Source organism: Nyctereutes procyonoides, unplaced genomic scaffold, assembly GCF_905146905.1.
Source record: "Nyctereutes procyonoides isolate TBG_1078 unplaced genomic scaffold, NYPRO_anot_genome, whole genome shotgun sequence".
NCBI lineage: Eukaryota > Metazoa > Chordata > Mammalia > Carnivora > Canidae > Nyctereutes > Nyctereutes procyonoides.
This window is the reverse complement of record NW_026575020.1, coordinates 40,070,765-40,092,547: the sequence shown is the minus strand read 5'-3', so window position 1 is coordinate 40,092,547 and position 21,783 is coordinate 40,070,765. Positions and strand designations below refer to the sequence as shown.

The following is a 21,783-nucleotide window of genomic DNA, read 5'->3' as shown; positions in this document are numbered from 1 at the left end:
AGATGGAGAAGCAGGCTCCCTGTAGGGAGCCCGACGCGGGACTCAATCCCAGGTCTCCAGGATCAGGCCCTGGGCTGAAGGCAGCACCAAACCGCTGAGCTACCAGGGCTGCCCTTAAGTAAGTTTTAAATAAACTTTAAAAGGGGACACTTAATCCGTTGCCTTCAGCTCAAGTCATGATCTTAGGGTCCTGGGTTTGAGCCCCACATCGGGCACCCTTCTCAGCAGGGAGTCTGCTTCTCCCTCTCCCTCTGCCCCTCCCCCACTCCAGCTCTCTCTCTCTCTCTCTCTCTCTCTCTCTCTCTCTCTCTCTCTCTCAAATTAAAAAAAAATTTTTTTTTAAGAAAAACCCACTAGGAAAATCCTAAAAAAAAAAAAAAAAGACAGTAACACGCGTTAGCGAGATGTGGAGACACTGGAACGGTCATATATTGCTGTTGGTGTAGCTTCTTTGAAAAAGTCTGGAAGTTCCTCAAAAGGTTAAACACAGAGAATCCTATGACCCAGTAATTTCACTCTAAGGTTTGCACTCAAAAGAACTGGAAGTATGTCCACACAAAACCTTATACAAAAATGTTCTTAGCAGTATGAATACATAACAGGCAAAAAGTGCAAAATAACTCAAATGTTGATCAACTGATGACTAGATAGGGTATAGTAAATTTGTACAATGGATTATTAATCTGTAATAAAAGGAATAAAGTGCTGATACATGTTACTACATAGATAAACCTCAAAAAAAAAAAAGTTAAGTGAAGGAAGCCAGTCCAAAAGACCATACACTATTCTATTCTATTTATACTTCTATTTATATGAAAAATCCTAAATAGGTAAATCCATAGATATAGAAAGTAGATTAGTGGTCTCCAAGGGCTGAGGACTAGGGAAGGGGGGAATCACAGCTAAGGGTATGGGGTTTCTCCTGGGGATGATTAAATATTCTAAAATTAAATTGTGTTGCTAGTATACAACTCTGTAAGTATACTAAACCATTTAATTATAAACTGCGGGGGCACCTGAGTGGCTCAGTGGTTGAGCGTCTGCCTTTGACTCAGGTTATGATCCCAGGGTCCTGGAATCAAGTCCCATAGCAGGCTCCTCACAAGGAACCTACTTCTCTCTCTGCCTATGTCTTTGTCTCTGTGTCTCTCATGTAACCTAAATAAAATCTTCTTTTTTTTTTTTTTAAGATTTTATTTATTTATTCACAAGAGACACACACAGAGAGAGAGAGGCAGAGACACAGGCAGAGGGAGGAGCAGGCTCCATGTAGGGAGCCCAATGTGGGACTCGACCCCGGGACTCCAGGACCATGCCCTGGGCTGAAGGCAGGCTCTAAACCACTGAGCCACCCAGGGATCCCCTAAATAAAATCTTTAAAAAAAATTATAAACTTTAGGTATATTTTACTTTTTGAAATACAGCTCTATAAATTAGAAGGGAGAGGAGGAGGGGGAAGGGAAGAGGTCGGAGCTACTATAACTTTGTTACTGTTTTAAGAGTTGGGAATAAGGGATCCCTGGGTGGCGCAGCGGTTTGGCGCCTGCCTTTGGCCCAGGGCGCGATCCTGGAGACCCGGGATCGAATCCCACGTCGGGCTCCCGGTGCATGGAGCCTGCTTCTCCCTCTGCCTGTGTCTCTGCCTCTCTCTCTCTCTCTCTCTGTGACTATCGTAAATAAATAAATAAAAAGCCTTTAAAAAAAATTTAAAAAAAAAAAAAAAGAGTTGGGAATAAGAGTTTCAGAGTCACAAAGGATTTTCATGCAAACTTGTAAATGCCTTCATATTCTTTAAATCTACTACTCACTTAACTTTATTTGCTTTAATTTCAACAAGCACACAAAGGCATGTAGGAAATTTGCTTAACAGATACGCAAAATCTGAGGCTAGCAGTGAGCCTCAGATTGCCATGGGTTTTGTGTTTTTGTAATTTCGTCACAGATTATTTGATGGCAGAGACTGGTAGTTTTATCTTTGAATCATTGTACCCAATACAGAATGTGGTACATACTAGGGCTCAATAAATGCTGAATAAATAAGGTAGACCTCGGTAATACTGGAGACCAAACAAGAAAATGGTCTAAGCATGTAAATTTTAAAGATTTATGACATTCCAGGGGGAAAAAAGAAGATATAAAACCTATGCTTTAAATTTTATTTTTTGAATTATAATAATGAAAATAATTCTTTAAAAAGATACAATTGTTCTGTTTATTAGCAAAAGCAAAAGTTGATCTCAAAGATTCTTCTGTAGCACAAAATAGGAAGCAGCAGAGCTTAGGAGTTAATACTGTCTTTGGAATCCTTCATTTAACAAATGTTTACAAAGTATCTGCAATGAGCCAGACCCTGGTTTATGTACTAGGAAAACTACAACAAACAGGATCCTGCTTGTAGGAACATTTAATTTTATGTAGGTAGACATTATAAGCAAATCAGTAAGGTTGCTCAAGATAGTGATAAGTTTTATTTAAAAAAAATTAAATGAATATAAGAATAAAGTGATTGAAAACATAGCTTTAGATTCAGTGGTCAAGGAGGATTCATTTGATGATCCTGTTGAAGAAACCTCCCCCCTTGTAAGTAGGGCCAGCCCTAATCCAGAGGCAGCCCATCCAGTCTTCTTCCTGAAATTTTAGCAACTAAAAGCATTCCGTTTACAATAAGAAAACCGTTCCCCCCCCCACACACCCTGACTGGAATGTCCCTGAATAGGTTCATGTTGACCCTCCCCGAAATCAACCTGGATGCTACGCGACTCCCGCGGTTCTTTTGTCTTTAGGCAGTTTCTTTCCTTTTAAAAGATACCTGTAACTGCTAATCGGGGCTCTTTTCCTCCTCGGAGGCGGAGAGCCCGTTTGCGCAAACGTTCAATAAACCCTCTTGCTGATTGCATCTGCCTGTCTGGGGTCTGAGTCACCCGTGAGCCAGGGTCCAACACTGTAATTATCTTTACAATTGTAAATGTCTTCTCAAAAGACACATTAACTTCAATACCCCAATGTGTAAAATCAGATGTAAACCAGGTACGATGTGGAACAATGTATATAAAACCATCTAACAAGGGATGCCTGGGTGGTTCAGTGGTTGAGCATCTGTCTTTGGCTTAGGGCATGATCCAGGGGTCCTGGGATCAAGTCCCACATTGTGCTCCTCCTAGGGAGCCTGCTTCTCCCTCTGCCTATGTTTCTGCCTCTCTCTCTCTGTGTCTCTCATGAATAGACAAATAAAATCTTAAAAAAAAAACAAAACAACTAAACCATCTAACAAAATAGTTCTTCTCAACCTGAAAAGAACAATAGAAATTATCCTCTCTCCTACTGTTTTTTCTGTGGGACCCAGGAAATTTAACAAAAATCCCCTACCCTACAAGCAGAGCAGGACTAACTCCATTTTGTGCTACACCCGCCACCTCCTATATGACCCTCACATGACCTGCTTATTGCTTAAGGCGCTGCCCCACCCTAGTCAAGCCGCTGGGCACACCCTAATCGGAAATCATAACAATGTAACCCTGCCTTGTGCCCGCCAAAACTGCGCGCCGATTCTGACCACAGTACTAGGCCAGCTCAAGTGGATACTAGAGGCTAAGGTGTAATTTAATCAGCCACCTGCGTGTGGACAGGCATGACTGTGCAACTATCTGCGTATCCCATGGGCCACTGGCCCCTATAAAGCTGCTACACCTCTTAGTCTCTGGGTCCAAGTCCCTGCTGCGCTGCGTCGGGTATATCTGGACCCAGGCTCGAGCTAGTAAATAAACCCTCGTGTGTTTGCATCGGTGTCGGCTCCTTGGTGGTTTCTCGGATTCACAATCTTGGGCACAACATTTTCATCTGAGAATGAAGTGTGTCAAAGAATAAAGCATAATCTCTACTACAGGTATTTATAAAATAGTCTATCCATAACTTTCAGAAACTTACTATACACAAGTCATGGAAAAAATACAGAATGAGAAAAGTTTAAGGCATCAAGAGCCCACTAACCTTAATCCATTGAACAGCTGCTTAGACTTATCCAGAAGGTAACAAAAATCCGTAACTGTTTTTCTCTCTCCTTGTGGGATATCATCTTCAGCACCTCCAGAGGACATGATTTCTTTAAGCGCAAATTCAGTCCTGTAAGAAAACATATGTCCAATCATCTAGTGGGTGAAAATAAAAAAGAGAACCTTAGTTATATCATCTGATAGTATTTTTTTTAAAGATAGATATAGAATTCTTCTGATCACAGTCACATCATCAGAATAATGTAAGTACAAGATGGTGTGGGAATACAGACAATCTCATACTCACTAAGAATGAAAATTGGGGGGCACCTGAGTGGGTCAGTGGTTAAGTATCTGCCTTCGGCACAGGTTATGATCCCGGGGTCCTGGGATGGAGCTCCTCACTGAGCTCCCTGTCAGCAGGAAGTCGGCTTCTCCCTCTGTCTCTGTCTGCCACTCTGCCTACTTATGCGTTCTCTCTCTTTGTGTCAAATAAATAAAATATTAAAAAAAAAGGGGGGAATGAAAATTGGTACATCCATTGTAAAGTAATTTTTGTAATATTTGTTCATCCAGTAAGCATTATTTGGATGCCTATTATGTTCCAAGTACTCCTTTATATGGTTAAGAATAAAAAATGCTGATCCTTTTGACCTGTTTGATCCATTCTGTAAATCCATCCTAGAAAATGATCTATAAATGTAAAACACTATATCTACAAAGATTTATTTTAGTATCATAATATTTAAAAATTTGTAACAACCTAAAAGAACCAAGAAGGGCAATTACCAAGTACTTATAGGATCACCTGGGTGACTCAAGTCAGTTAAGCATCTGACTCTTGGTTTCAGCTCAGGTCATGGTCTCAGGGTCGTGAGATGCAGCCCCATGTCAGGCTCCTTGCTCAGAGCACAGTCAGCCTGAGATTCTCTCCCTCCCCTTCCACCTCTCCTGCTTAAGAGCTCTCTCTCATAAATAAATAAATAAATAAATAAATAAATAAATAAATAAATAAATAAATAAATAAATAAATAAAATATTTTTTTTGAAAAGTGCTTCACAGAACACTAACAATTGCACTCTAACTAACTTAAAATTATATTTAAGATAAGGTGATACTATACAGACACTTCAGTGTAAAAGGGATATAGAAACCCAAAATACAAAAATACACAAATACACATATATATTAAAGCTGTATTTTATTAAGTCCAAACTATTTTCATATGCAATCAATCATGGTAATCAGCCATTTTAAAAACAGCAAGTTGCTGGACAGTATTTATAGTATGAACCTATACTAAACAAAAAAAATTCATTTGTGCTTCCATATGGACAGAAATTCCTGGAACAACATAGAGAAGTCTGGTCCCAATATAGGATGAAAATACAGGCAGAGCAGACAAGAGCCAGACAGCAGAGATGACAGTTAGGGTGTGGTGCAAGTTATTTTGGTAAATATTTTTCTCTCCAACATTTTCTTTAACAGGCAATTGTGGTTACAGGGCAGGAAGATTGTCAGCCCCTAAAAATGTCAATGGGCTGCAGAGTAACAAGTGGGTGCCATAGAGCCAGCTGGTCGGGACTTGCACAGATGGACTGGATGGTCCTTCTATGTTCAAATGCTCCCTCTTCTCACCACTACTTTTTGTGCTTGGTGGGGTAGGAGTTTTTAACAGAGGGAAACAGACCTTGAAAAATGCTGGGCCTTGGAAGGGGTTTCACACACTGTAATGATCCCGGGTAAGTCCTCTACTCCAACCCAATGCTCACCTTCATTCTCTAAACCCAGTAGGAGAGGCACAAACTAGGCACAAAGCTGCCTGTAGCTTTCTTTACCCACCTCAAATATCTCATGAGCCAGAGTGACTAATATCCTCAGGACACAGGAGAAAAATAGAAAATAAAAGCTTAAAAATAAACAAACTTGAGAGCCCAGTTGGCTCAGTCGGGAGACCAGGTGACTCTTGATTTCAGGGTTGTATGTTCGAGCCCCACGTTGGGTGTAGAGATAATTAAAAAATAAAATCCTAAAAAATAACTTAAGGAAAGATATTAGAGATAAAGCAGGAAGAAAATATCATAATGAACAAATAAAAATACTGGGCATGAGAAGTATAGTGACTGAAATAAACTTAATGGGTAAATGGATTGAAGAGTAGAAAGGATAGAGTTGAATGAATTAATAAGCTAAAATATCAGGCTTAAGGTACTTTGCCACAAGACATCAAGAAGAGATAAAAATCAAGAGATTCGGAATAGAGAAATGAAGGAAATCAACTTCCACATAATAGTATACATAGATGGGAAAAAATACTTGGAGATGATAAAAATATTTTCAAAAAGAAACTTCCATAAGCCTCTGAGACTTAGAGAAAATATAAGGCCTCAAACTAAAAGGGCTCAAAGAATGTTAAAACAACAAGAAAAGATAAATAATCCCACAGCTAGAAACATTAAAATGAAGCAAGAATTCCAGAGGAGCCCTCGCCCCTTCCTGAACAATACAATCCCACAACCACTTGGTGGGACACAGCACAGTAGGTGTCCACACAGAGGGCACAGACTGTGAGGAGACCATCCACATGCACACAAAGGGCCAGTTTGCCTGCAATGTTGGAACCTGAGTGTGGTGAGAAGAGTATCTTCACATGGAACAGTTTGGAGGCCACAACAGGAGATTTGTCATATAGAGGAGGGTTATACAGGAAGAAATAACAAAATCAACTAAGGACAATGGGACCCAGAGTTATCTCTATAATAGACGAGAAATATGAAAAGAGAAAGAATAAGCCCTATGGAAGGTATGCGTGAACTAATGGATTTTTTTAAGAATATAGACATAAATGGATGTGCAGTATGTGTGTCTGTGTGTGTACACATAAGCATACACACATACATACACCCTAGCTCAGTAAATCTGTCTACTGAGAAGGCCTTAGAGCAGTAACTACCTCTACTTCCCAGTGGTATGAACATACCAGTTCCTAAATCTTGGCTTTTAATACCACATTCTAATAAAGAGAATCATAGCCCGGGAGAGTCCCACGTCGGGCTCCCTGCATGGAGCCTGCTTCTCCCTCTGCCTGTGTCTCTGCCTCTCTGTCTCTCTCTCTCTGTGTGTCTCTATGAATAAATAAATAAAATCTTTAAGAAAAATAAAGGGAATTATATATATATATACACACATATATACATATATATATATATGTCTAACAGAACCTATGTATATTTACAAAAATACAATATATGTGGGACCCAGGAAATTTAACAAAAATCCCCTACCCCTGGACAAGCAGAGCAGGACTGATTCCATTTTGTGCTGCACCTGCCACCTCCTGTGTGACCCCCACATAACCTGCTTATTGCTTAAGGCGCAGCCCCACCCTAGTCAAGCCGCTGGGCACACCCTAATTGGAAATCGGCTCATAACAATGTAACCCTGCTTTGTGCCCGCCAAAACTGTGCGCCAATTCTGACCAAAGTAACAGGCCAGCTCAAATGGATACTATAGGGTAAGGTGTAATTCAATCGGCCACCTGCGTGTGGACCGACATGACTGTGCAACTTTCTGTGTATCCCATGGGCCACTGGCCCCTATAAAGCTGCTACTGCCTCTTAGTCTCGGGGTCCAAGTCCCTGCTCCACTGTGTCGGGTGCACTTGGACCCAAGCTCGAGCTTGTAAATAAACCCTCATGTGTTTTCATCGGTGTCGGCTCCTTGGTGGTTTCTTGGATTCGCAATCTTGGGCACAACATCTGGGGGCTCATCTGGGATCCGAGAGACTCCCAGGACCCTATCTGGAGGGTTTCATGCGTGGTGAGTGCACTCAACTTTTTCTACCTTTTGCGCGCATATTTCTGAGAGCTCTAACCTGGAGGAATTCCAATCTGTATTAGGTCGGCATTGGCTTAAGCGGACGCGCTGGCAGGCCGTCAAGCGAGGGTCTTGAGGAGAGGTCCCTTGCCCCCACCAGGAGGACGGGGTCCTCACCTGTAAGGAGGACGGGCTGCCAGCCCTTCGGGTTGCTTTCTGTTTTGTCTCTGCAGCCACACTGGAACGTTTGTCTGTGTTACTATGTCCTTGTTAACTTTTTTCGCATTTGTCTGTGTTATTGTGTCCTTGTTAATTGTCTTTACTGTCTGTGTCTTGGTGTGGATTGGGGACATAACGGGGGAGACAGAAACCACTTCCCTGTCTCTTATGCTCTCCCACTTCTCAGATGCTAGGGAAAGAGCTCGTATTCTGAGCATAGACATACAGAGAGAGATTCCGAATTTATTGCATATCAGAATGGCCAACCTTTGACGTGGGATGGCCCTGAGAAGGAACTTTTCACCTACCTATTATCTTACAGGTTAAGGCCGTGATCTGCAGGGACAAACTGGACGGCCACTCTGACCAGGTGCCCTACATCCTGATCTGGCAGGACATGATCGAGAATCCCCCTCTTTGGCTAAAACCATTTTTACCCCCCAAAGCAGGACCCACTGAGATTCTAGCCCTGCGGAAAGCCGAGAAGGAGACCAACTCTACGCCCCAAGCGCCCCTTTATCCTCAGGTCCCCAGAGGACCTGATTCTCCCGCTGCCCTACCAGGCACCCCCTCCCCCTTCTGCCCCTCCATTGGAGACACCGGGGGCTGCAGAAGGGGCGCCACCCCTCCCTGACGAGGGAGTCCCTGTGCACGGGCCAGCAGCGGGGACACGCAGTCGGACCCAGCGGACGGCCCCACCTCTGAATGCGGGGCCAGCCGACTCCACCGCCCTTCCTCTCCGTGCCATGGGGCCCCCCGATGAGACTGACGAACAGCTAATGTTATACTGGCCGTTCTCCACCAGTGATTTATATAATTGGAAAACCCAAAATGCAAAGTTCTCTCATAATCCGAGACATTTAATCGGGCTTTTAGATACTGTTCTCTTTACCCACCAGCCCACTTGGGATGACTGCCAACAGCTCTTGCAGGTTCCCTTCACCACCGAGGAGAGAGAACGAATTCAGGTGGAAGCCCGGAAGTCTGTCCTGGGAGAGGACAGACAGCCGACTCAAAACCCAGACCTCATAAATGCTGCCTTCCCTTTATCCCGCCCCACCTGGGACTACAACTCAGCTGAAGGTAAGGAGAGACTCCGGGTCCACTGCCAGACTCTAGGGGCAGGTCTCCAGGCTGCAGCGCGCAAGCCTACCAATCTGGCCAAGGTCTATGATGTAAGACAGGGTAAGGATGAGAGTCCAGCAGCCTTCTTAGAGATAGTCATAGAGGCTTTTAGGCAGTACACCCCTATGAACCCAGAAGTCCCGGAAACAAAGGCCGCAATTATCATGGCTTTTGTTAACCAGGCCGCTCCGGACATTAAAAAGAAATTACAAAGAGTAGAGAGACTGGGAGAGAAGAGCTTGCAGGACTTAGTGACAGTAGCAGAACGAGTCTATAATAATAAAGTCTGGAAGAACAACAAACCAAACTAAGTGACCGGCAGACCCGAAACCTGGCCAAGATCCTGCTGGCCACAAACCATGGATGACCCACAGGAAAGACGGAGGCACCTCAAGAAGCTGGCTTAAGGGACAGGTAAGGAGGCTGGCCCTGGTCCCCCTTGGGAGTGCCCTAAGATGAACAAAAACCAATGCGCCTATTGCAAAGAGGAGGGCCATTGGGTAAAAAGCTGCCCTAACAAAAGATCTAAGGCCCCTGCCAAGATCTTAGAAATGGAGAACCTGGACGATTAGGGGAGTCAGGGTTCGGCACCCCTCCCCGAGCCCAGGGTAACTCTTAAAGTGGAGGGGCAACCTGTTGAATTCCTAGTGGACACTGGGGCACAACATTCGGTTTTATTATAACCCCAAGGGAAACTGGCAAACAAAACTTCATGGGTGCAAGGGGCCATGGGCACCAAACAATACTCATGAACTACCCGAAGAACTGTGGATCTCGGCACGGGCCGGGTATCCCACTCCTTCATGGTCATCCCTGAGTGTCCCTACCCGTTGTTAGGTCGGGATTTGCTCACCAAGATAGGGGCACAAATTTGCTTCCACCCCGAAGGGGCAAAAGTCCTAAACAAGAAGGGGCACCCAATTCAGGTACTTGTCCTGAGTTTAGAAGACGAATATCGTCTCCACCAAATGCCCTCAGCCCCAATGACTGACATTGACCGTTGGCTGCGGGAATTTCCCCAAGCGTGGGCAGAAACTGGGGGAATCGGGCTGGCCCAGCATCGACCAGCCATATACATAGAACTAAAGCCGGGGGCAGACCCTGTCAGGGTCCGCCAATACCCCATGCCTCTAGTAGCACGAACGGGAATCACACCCCACATACGGCGACTACTGGACTCGGGCATATTAAGGCCCTGCCAATCGGCATGGAACACTCCCTTGCTGCCGTTTCAGAAACTGCACTCTAACGATTACAGGCCAGTCCAGGACTTGAGGGAAGTCAACCGGCGAGTAGAGGATATGCACCCTACGGTCCCAAACCCATACACCCTTCTCTCCACCCTGCCTCCAGACAAAACTTGGTATACGGTATTAGATTTAAAAGATGCCTTTTTCAGCCTGCCTTTAGCATCCAAGAGCCAAGACCTCTTCACCTTTGAATGGATGGACCCTGATAAAGGCATCAATGGCCAGCTCACCTGGACTCGGCTACCACAAGGATTCAAAAATTCACCGACCATCTTCGAAGAGGCCTTACACGAAGACTTGGGTGAGTTCCGTTCCGAGCACCCTCATTTGACTTTATTACAATATGTAGATGATATCCTGTTGGTGGAGGAGGACCAGACCACATGCCTGCGAGGCACCAGGGACTTTCTCCAGACCATAGCGGCCCTAGGATACCGGGCCTCAGCTAAAAAAGCCCAGATCTGCAGAGCAGAGGTGAGCTACCTTGGGTACAAATTAAAGAATGGACAAAGATGGTTGACAGGTGCACGGAAGGAAACTGTCTTAAGAATCCCACAGCCGGGATCCCTGGGTGGCGCAGCTGTTTGGTGCCTGCCTTTGGCCCAGGGCGTGATCCTGGAGACCTGGGATCGAATCCCACGTCGGGCTCCCGGTGCATGGAGCCTGCTTCTCCCTCTGCCTATGTCTCTGCCTCTCTCTCTCTCTCTGTGACTATCATAAATAAATAAAAATTAAAAAAAAAAAAAGAAAAGAATCCCACAGCCACACACCGTCCGCCAGGTACGTGAATTCCTGGGGTCAGCAGGGTTCTGTCGCTCATGGATTCCGGGTTTTGCTGAGATGGCCAGACCCTTCTATGAGGCCACCAGGAAAATTTTGAATGGACAGAGGCCATGAACAGAGCCTTTAATGACCTTAAACAGGCCTTACTGTCTACCCTGGCTCTTGGGTTGCCCGATCTAGCCAAGCCCTTCTACCTGTATGTGGACGAGAAAGACCGGGTGGCAAAAGGGTTCCTTGTCCAGTACTTAGGTCCCTGGAAGAGACCCATAGCCTATCTCTCCAAAAAGCTGGACACGGTGGCTGCTGGATGGCCCCCATGCTTAAAAATTATTGCTGCGGTGGCCACTATGGTCAAGGATGCAGACAAACTGGCCCTGGGGCAAGAACTGCATGTTACCACCCCATATGCTATTGAAGGGGTACTCAAACAGCCCCCAGACCGCTGGATCAGCAATGCCCGTCTGACCCATTGTCAGAGCCTACTGCTAAACCGCACCAGAATTTTATTTAAGCCACCGACAACCCTGAATCCGGCAACACTACTCCCTAACCCAGACTGGGACCCCCCTCTGCATGACTGTCAAGAAATTTTGGCACAGGTGCACGGAATCAGAGCTGATCTCCAGGACCAGCCACTGCCGAATGTGGACGTCACCTGGTACACGGACGGCAGCAGTTTTGTCCGAGAAGGAGTCAGATATGTGGGGGCAGCCGTAACCACAGAAACGGAGACCGTCTGGGCGGAACCACTGACAGCCGGAACATCTGCTCAACGGGCAGAGCTGATCGCACTGGCCAAGGCGCTGACGATGGGGGAAGGTAAACGAATAAACATCTACACCGACAGCAGGTACGGCTCCGCCACCGCTCACATCCACGGAGCCCTTTACAGAGAGAGAGGGCTCCTGACAGCAGAGGGAAAGACTGTTAAAAACAAAACGGAGATTCTTGAACTCCTGAGGGCCCTCTGGCTGCCCAAGGCCCTAGCCATCATCCACTGTCTGGGGCACCAAAAGGCAGACACACCAGTAGCCAGGGGAAACCGGCTAGCCGATTTAAAAGCAAAGGAGGCGGCCCTTCTGGTGACCCAGGTCTTAGCAACCACGGGACCTGATCCGGGGGCACCGACCCTGCCTGACACCCCCAGTTATACTGATGCTGATTTACACTGGATCAAATGCTTGCCTATGACCCAGTGTTTGTGTGGCTGGTGGAGGGCCGCAGACTCCAGCATCATCTTGCCAGAGGAACTAGGACGGCGAGTCCTATCCAAAATACATCGGAGTACTCACATGGGGATAAGGAAGATGGAAGACCTCATACGACATGCAAAGGTCACTACTAAAGACTCTCGAGCAAAGATCACTATTAAAGACTCTCGAGCAAAGATGGAGCAGATTGTGGCAAGCTGCCACACATGCCAGTTAACTAATGCCACCGCCCATGGATCTAACCCAGGCACCCGGCTCCGAGGGAACCGCCCAGCCTACTGGGAAGTGGACTTCACTGAGGTAAAACCTGGAAAATACGGATACAGGTATTTATTAGTGTTTGTAGATACTTTTTCAGGATGGACAGAAGCATTTCCCATCAAACATGAAATGACACAGACCGTGACCAAGAAACTGCTGGAAGACATCTTACCGAGGTATGGTTTTCCTGTTAGGATTGGATCAGACAACGGCCCAGGATTCGTCTCTAAGGTAACACAGGGAGTGGCACTAGTACTTGGGGCAGATTGGAAATTACATTGTGCATATAGGCCCCAGAGCTCAGGACAGGTAGAGATGAACAGAACATTAAAGGAGACCTTAACTAAATTAGCCCTGGAGACTGGCGGGGACTGGGTGACTCTCCTCCCCTTCGCCCTATATAGGGTGAGGAACTCCCCATATAAGATGGGACTGACTCCCTACGAGATCATGTTCGGTCTTCCTCCACCTGTTATCCCCAATTTAAAACCTGAGGTGCTTGCTGAATTTGATGATCACCAACTTCTTTTCTCCCTCCAAATGTTACAACGAACCCATGAGCAGGTGTGGCCTAAACTGAGGGCCCTCTCTGAGACTGGGCCACCCCCGGACCCTCATCGATATCGGCCAGGTGACAGTGTACGTGCGGAGATGCCAACACCAGACACTTCAACCTCGCTGGAAGGGACCTTACATTGTGATCCTGACCACTCCCACCACTCTCAAGGTCGACGGGATTACTCCCTGGGTTCACTACACCCACATCCGGCCAGCTGACCCACACCCACACGCTGTTCTCAAGGACTTTGTTCCAGAATGGAAAAGCCAACCAGACAAGGACAATCCCCTAAAGCTAAGACTGTGCTGTTCTCACTTATTTCCCACCTCCAAGACTCCCTAGTCTGAGGTTATCTTTCAAAATAGAAGGGGATTAGATTTAGTCTTCTTACAACAAAGGGTGGGGTGGGGATGGTTATGTGCTGCCTTAAACGTAAAGATGTCGCTTCTTCCCTGGAATGTAAATGGGAGTGAGAATAGCAACAAGGTTGGTTAGAATCCTGATTTAATCATTCCCCCTGGCTCACTCTGAGAGCAACCTGGACCCATTATTGGGTCCTTCCTTAGGTTCCTCTGAGAGGGGGAAATGTGGAGGCCGAGAAAATAAAGGCCATTCCACTTTAAGTTCAGCCTTAGCACAAGTACAGCCATCCCAGGGCCCAGAGAATAAGAGCTGAACTTTACCTTACTTCAGTTACAGGAAGAAAATAGCTTACAGCTTAACGTCCTAGAAAGCCCCTATTAGAATGAGAACAGAGCCCAAGCCAAGGGCAGGAAGCCCCTATTAGAATGAGAACAGAGCCCAAGCCAAGGGCAGGAAGCCCCTATTAGAATAAGAACAGAGCTCTATGCCCTTGAAAGCCCCATATCAAAATGTAAACAGAACTTGAGAAATTCCTCCACCTCTTCTGAAGATCCCCTAAAACTAAGCTGAAACCCACCTCGGGGTCCAAGTCCCTGCTCCGCTGTGTCGGGTATACTTGGACCCAAGCTTGAGCTTGTAAATAAACCCTCGTGTGTTTGCATCGGTGTTGGGTCCTTGGTGGTTTCTCGGATTCGCAATCTTGGGCACAACACTTACATAACATCACAAACTTACATGTTCTTCTCTTTGCCTATTTTGCTCACCTCGCAAATTTATATTCATAGACATTCAAATGACACCTTTTCCAGTAAAACCTTCTTTGAAAATCTAATCTCTCCCTGGCACTTATATAGGATCATGACAGTAGAAGCTTCTTCAGTGACTCTATTAGAAATCAGACATATAACAATTATTTGTTTAAAAAAAAGTTTGTCAGGACACCTGGGTGGCTCAGCAGTCAAGTGTCTGCCTTTGGCTCAGGGCGTGATTCCCGCGTCTCGGATCAAGTTCCCCATTGGCTTCCTCGTAGGGAGCCTGTTCTCCCTTTGCCTATGTCTCTGCCTCTCTCTGTGGGTCTCTTGTGAATAAATAAAAATCTTTTAAAAAATAGATTTTTTTAATGGAAATGGAAAAATTGATTCTATAATCTATATGAAAATACAAAGACCCAACAGCAGCTAAAATAATATTGAAGAAGAAAATGGAAGAAATTATTCCACTAGATGTCAAGACTCTGGAAAAGCTCCAGGACTGGTATGGTATTGGCAAAAGGAGAGAAAAACAGAATACAATAGGAACAGAACTGAGAGATAACCTGCAATGTTCATTGGCACTTGATTTATGACACAAAAAGGTGGCATTTTGTAAAACAATGAGAAAAAAGTTTTGTCAAAAAGTAAAGAAAAAGAACCAGCACTGGATCAACTACATATCTAAATTAAAAAAATATATATATGATTTTTTAAAAAAGGTTTTATGTATTCATTCATGAGGGGCATAGAGACAGAAAGGCAGAGACATAGGTAGAGGGAGAAGCAGGCTCCATGCAGGAAGCCTGATGTGAGATTTGATCCTAGGACCCTGGGATCCTGCCCTGAGCCAAAGGCAGATGCCAAACTGCTAAGCCACCCAGGCATCTCAAAAATATGAATCTTGATTCCAATCTACATTACACAAAATTCAATTTTAAGTAGATTATAGATCTAAATGTAAAAGGTAAATTCAAACAGTTCTTAAATAATAATATGGAAGGTTATCTTCATGACCCTGGAGTTAAAAAAAAAAAAAAAACTAAATAGCTGACCAAAAGGATTGTTCACTAAGCAAAAATTAGATCATTCTGAAAACCAAGAATTGTAGTCATTAAAAAGACACTGTTATAAAAGTGAAAAGACAAGTCAACCCCCTGTGTAGCTGAAAATCCACATATAATTTTTTAAAGATTTTATTTATTTATTCATGAGAGACAGAGGCAGAGACATAGTAGAGGAAAAAGCAGGCGCCCTGTGGTGATCCTGATGCGGAACTCGATCCCAGAACCCCGGAATCATGACCTGAGCCGAAGGCATATGCTCAACCACTGAGCCACCCAGGTTCCCCTCCACGTGTAATTTTTGACACCTCCCCAACCTTAACTAAAAGTATACTGTTGACCAGAAGCCTTACCAATAACATCAACAGTAGATTAACATATATTTGGTATACATATCATATACTGTATTTTTACAATAAAGTAAGCTGGAGAAAAGAAAATGTTATTAAGAAAATCATAAGGAAAAGAAAACACATTTACAGTACTGTACTCATTGATACTGTCAGTTTATATATGTACTGAAAAAAATCCCCATTTAAGTGGACCAGCACAGTTCAAACCTGTATTGTTCAAGGGTCAACTGTAATGTGTTTGCAGATGTAATTAAGATGTAAATTAACATGCAATCATACTGGAATAGATTACTGATCCAATTAGACTGGTGTCCTTAGAAGCTGAGGAGACACAGTGAAGGGAATGCCATGTGCAGACACAGACACAGAGGGAAGACAGCAGTAGGAAGAAGGAGACAGAGACTGAAATTATGCAGCCGCAAGCCAAGGAACATGGAGGACTGCTGGGGACCACCAGAAGCTAGGGAAGAGACATCAGATTCTCCCTCTGAGTTTCTAAAAAGGACCAATTCTGCCGACACCTTAATTTTGTACTTCTGCCCTCCTGAAGTGTGAGAGCATAAATTTCTGTTGTTTGAAGCCACCTACTTAGTAGTAATTTGTTACAGCAGACCTTGGAAACCAATCCATATATGACAGAGTCCTGACACAGATTACAAAATAGACACACAGAAAAAGAGCAACAAGTAGGGACAACTGCTCAAAGACTTGTTCTGCTAAATACAGAGTATCTGGCAAATTACTGACCTGACTTGATGACAATTTCTTTTTATAGGAAGTCTTTCAACAAAGCAACATAAGAAACTGCTACTCAGGGTTGAATTCTAAGTGGCTGGCAATATGAAAGTACGAAAGGACACCTCATTAAAGCATGCATTACATGATACCGGGGGCACAATGCAGGATTTTAACAGCAGTGGGAAGAGCCCTACACTAGGCCAGAAGCCTGAGTATTCCTGTTCCTAATACTTCTTAGTTATGTGATTGTAAACAAACAAAAACTTTAGCTAACATTTTGAGTTGCAAGTTTTTAATTCACAAGAACAAGCAATTTGCACTTGTTCTATCTTAAATAACCATTGTAAAGATAGAGCAGGGTTATTTAGGTGTGAAAGAAGTCTGAAAACACTATATAATGTGTAATATCACCATGATTATTACTCTGCAGTTTAGTGATGCTTCAAAAAAAAAAAAAATAGAGAATTACTCTGTAATAAGACCTAAAAGGGGAACACCTGGGTGGCTCAGTTGGTTAAGTGTCTGCCTTCTACTCAGGTCATGATCTCAGGGTCCTGGGACTAGGCTCTCTGCTCAGCCGGGAGACTGCTTCTACTCCACCCTCCCTCCCAACCCACACCCCACCTGCTCTCTCACTCTCTCACCTGCTCTCTCTCCTTCAAATAAATTTTTTTTTTTTTTTTTTTTTAAAGAGAGAAAGACCTAAAAGGGAACCAGGTGGAAAAAAGAATGGAAATACTTTGGAAGTGAAACCAAAATATAGTAAAAAAATTATTCTGACTAAACAGTGAATATATTTATAGAAACCACATGCTAGGAAAGAGATCATTTTCTTATGTACTCAGATTTTTAAAAAGACATATAAAGAGATGGAATGGCTGTCTAATTAAGCATCAACATAAGAGTGTATCACACAGGGGCAACTGGGTGGCTCAGTGGGTTACGTCTGGCTCTTGATTTCAGCTCAGGTCATAATCTTAGGGTCCTGAGCTCAGTGTGGAGTCTGCTTGTCCCTTCCCCTCTGCTCTTCCCCACCCTGCCCACCCCTGCACACTCTCTTTCAAATAAATAATCTTTTTTTAAAAAAAAGATTGTATTACACGTTTTCTCAGCTACAAACATGGGATATTAATAGCTACCTCATAAGGCTATTGGGACAATAAGATGAACTAATGAAGAAACCTCCCCCCTTGTAAGTAGGGCCAGCCCTAATCCAGAGGCAGCCCATCCAGTCTTCTTCCTGAAATTTTAGCAACTAAAAGCATTCTGTTTACAATAAGAAAACCGTTCCCCCCCCCCACACCCTGACTGGAATGTCCCTGAATAGGTTCATGTTGACCCTCCCCAAAATCAACCTGGATGCTACGAGACTCCCGCGGTTCTTTTGTCTTTAGGCAGTTTCTTTCCTTTTGCCTTTTAAAAGATACCTGTAACTGCTAATCGGGGCTCTTTTCCTCCTCGGAGGCGGAGAGCCCGTTTGCGCAAACGTTCAATGAACCCTCTTGCTAATTGCATCTGCCTGTCTGGGGTCTGAGTCTCTGGGGCGTCCACCGGGACACGTTGGCACCCGTGAGCCAGGGTCCAACACTAATAGGTATAAAATTGCCCTGGGAGCACCTGGGTGGCTCAGTTGGTTAAGCATCTGCCTTTGGCTAGGGTCATTATCCTGGGATCCTGGGATGAGCCTCACAGCCAGCTCCCTGCTCAGCAGGCAGCCTGCTTCTCTCTCTGCCCCTCCCCGACTTGTGCTCACTCTCAAATAAATAAATAAATAAATAAAATATTTTTTTTTTTAAAGATTTATTCATGAGAGATGAAGAGAGAGGCACAGACATAGGCAGAAGGAGAAGCAGGCTCCCTGGGAGGAGCCTGATGAGGGACTTGATCCCTGAGCCGAAGGCAGATGCTCAACTGCTGAGCCACCAAGCTGTCCCTAATAAATAAAATCTTTAAAAAATAAAATAAATACATAATTGCCCTGTAAATCATAATGTATTCAAAAATTATTAGTTGTAAAATTGTCATAAATGCATTCAAAACAAAGCATAAATTGAAAAATAGCCAAGTACGGGGATGCCTGGGTGGCTCAGCAATTAAGCATCTGTCCTCAGCTCAGAACGTGATCCCAGGATCCAAGGATCGAGTCCCACATCAGGCTCCCCAAGAGGAACCTGCTTCTCCCTCTGTCTATCTCTCTGCCTCTCTGTGTGTGTCTCTCATGAATAAGCAAATAAATAAAATCTTAAAAAAAAAAAGTATGAAAAAAATTTGAATGTGTGTGCGTATGTAGGGGGTGATGATGATGGTTTTAACATATTCGTTGTAAAAGGAACAAGAAGCTACTGCTTGGTACAGATGGTATTCCTATAATATGAACAAATGGCAGTGCTCAAAAGCTGGTCCTTAACACAGTGGAAAGCATTTTCATGTACCGAAATAGCATAAAACTATCATGAATGATAAACAAATTGTTTTCTGAAAACAATTTTTCAGACTTAATCCTGAGTTAAGTTACATGCTATAAGAACAACTATAAGAGAAATGAGTAGGTACCAAACTTGTTGCCCCATGGAGAGAGCAACCCAGTGAAATGAAGGCAAAGAGAGTTTAAGAAAAGGAAGCCAAAGGAGCTAGGGCATGGAGCGGCAGCGATGTACACAGAGCCAGAATACCATTTGTGAGAAACTGTGCACGAGACTATGCAGATATTTTGCCTACCAAATGTAGAAAAGGAGAACTGTTTATCTAACACACACAAATATGCAAATCAAGTACATATTCAACTGAATCCCAGTACAGCCTAACAGAAAGCAGTGCAGTGAAAGAAAGGAAAGGCAGGCAGGCAGTTAGTCATCTGAAAACAATGACTATCAACAAGATACATGTAAGGACTACTTATGAAGCTAATGGGGCAGGAGACACCAAAATACACAAAAAGAAAGAAAGCATCAAAAATATGTACCCTTGAGAATAATGTGAGAAACATCATCTGAAGAAGCCTAAGGCCAGCAATTCATAAAAACGGTCTCCAGTAGGGAACCCACAGAGGCAGCAGTCAAATACAATCTAGTTCAATTTAAATAGCCATTTATTCATAACATAAAAACTCAAGAGGGAACAAGAAGTTCAGGGAAGAATCTCAATCATCCACCAACAAGATATTACTCCTATTTGGTATATGAAGAAGTGCAGACCACACACACTTTTTCTTCTTATTCACAAACAAAAATGACAGTGGCGGCCGCCAAAAGTCTGTGTATATGGGACACTAAAAACAACATGAAAATCATCTGGGACCACCCAAAACCACCATCTCAGCACACTCTGAGAGAAAGCTGTTTAGTCATGCAAATGTTAGGTCACACTTGATCTGTGTTAAGCAGAATTAATAACAACAACAACAAAAAAAACCTATAGTCCATTAAAAGATGCTTAGGATCTGTACCATGTCAATTTTGTTTTCCTAAGTTACAGATTTTGTCTGTAACAAGTTGGAAGCAGAAAGAAGAAAATGATAAATTTTTCACTAAAAGAGAAATAAAAGTTACTGTTTCTTTTAGCAGTAACTGGGGATATGTCCATTTATCTGTATCTATCTATCTAGTGATATTTATTTATTGAAATATGATTCATATTTCATACAATTCATCCATTTAGGTACACACATCATTGGTTTTCAATGTACTCATAGGTATACAATCATCACCACATTCAACTTTAGAATATTTTATCACGCAAAAAAGAAACCTTATATTCATTAGTAGTCATGCCTCATTTCCCCTAAAACACCTCTCCCCAGCCTTAAGCAACTACTATTCTACTTTCTGTTTCTATGAACTTAACATCTGGATATTCACATAAATGGAATCATGTGCTATGTGGATTTTGTCATTGGTTTTCCTTCATTTCAAAGAATGTTTCCAAAGGTCATTTATGTTGTAGCAAGTATCAGTACTTCATTCTTTTTAATGACTAAATAATATTCCATTGTGTAGGTATATACCACAGTTTGTTTATTCATTCTTCAGTTGATGGATATTTAGATTTTTACTTTGCAGCTATTATGAATAATGCTGCTATGAACATTTGCATCCAATTTTTTGTGTGGAAATCTGTTTTCACTTTTCTTGGGTATATACCTAGGAGGAGAGTTGCTGGGTCATATGGTAACAATAGGTTTAACCTTTTCAGGAACTACCCAACTGTTTTTCAAAATGACTGTACCAGTTTACAATTGCAGCAATGTAGGAGAGATCTTATTTCTCTATATCCTCACCAACACTTACTATCTGCCTTTTTTATTCTAGGCATCTTAGTGTATGTAAAGCACTATCTTGTGGTTTAGATTTATATTTCTGATGGCTAATGACATTGAGCATCATTTCATATGCGTCTTAGCCCTTTAACATATCATCTTTGAAGAAATGGTTCTTCAGATCATTTGCCTATTAAATAAGTTATTTGGTGTTTTATTTTTATTTTTTTTTATTTGGTGTTTTATTATTGGGTTGTAAGAGTTCATTGTATAATTCTAGATACAGGTACTTTACCAGAGAGATGATTTGCAAATATTTTCTCCCTTTCTTGGGTTGTCTTTTTCACTTTGTTAGATTGGTTATGTTTCTACTTTTTCTCTTGCAATTTTCAATCTTATTTTTTTTAATCAAAATAATATATATATAATTAAGAATTCAGTAATACCCAATAAGACTTAAATGAAAAGCAGTAGTTCACTAACTCATCTTTCCTCCACCAGCATTAACTTTCAACTCTTGGGCTACTTCATCCAATAGTGTTTCCTACAGTCCTACATAAAAAGATTTCCTTGCAATTGCTTGATTCATCCATTTTTGGCATTACAGATTTTCCATGATGACAAATAAGGAATTAGTTCTCTTATACTCCCACTGCCCCTTCCAATTTAGTTATATCATTATTTGGGGTTAAATCAACTTATCTTTAAATTATACATCTTCCAGTTAAATCCAAAATTATTATTTAAATAATAAACATTTTTACTGCTTCATTATATGGCATATAATACGGTATTAAGAGAAAGACAGGATCAGCATATAATTGAGAAGGATGTTCATAGATCTTTCACTAGAAGTTGGTTATACTTATTTTAATCTGTTCCCCATTTTGTAGTAAGTAATTTTTCAGTTAGAAATTAAATACTGGGGCACCTGGGTGGCTCAGTTGGCTAAGTGTCTGCCTTTGGCTCAGGTCCTGGAATCAAGTCCCATATTGGGCTCCCTGCTCAGTGGAGAGCCTGCTTCTCCCTCTCCCTTTGCCTGCTGCT

At 43.0% G+C, this 21,783-nt stretch overlaps 1 protein-coding gene across 2 annotated transcripts in view; it reads right to left on the bottom strand.

Annotated features, from left to right (window-relative positions):
- The window catches only part of SCAI (suppressor of cancer cell invasion), a 164,062-nt gene that overhangs the window by 74,369 nt on the left and 67,910 nt on the right, over positions 1-21,783 (bottom strand). For both annotated transcript variants that reach the window (XM_055328585.1, XM_055328594.1), the window contains one exon: positions 3,988-4,119. In XM_055328585.1, the coding sequence (XP_055184560.1) occupies positions 3,988-4,119 (132 nt within the window). The remainder of the gene's footprint in view (positions 1-3,987; positions 4,120-21,783) is intronic.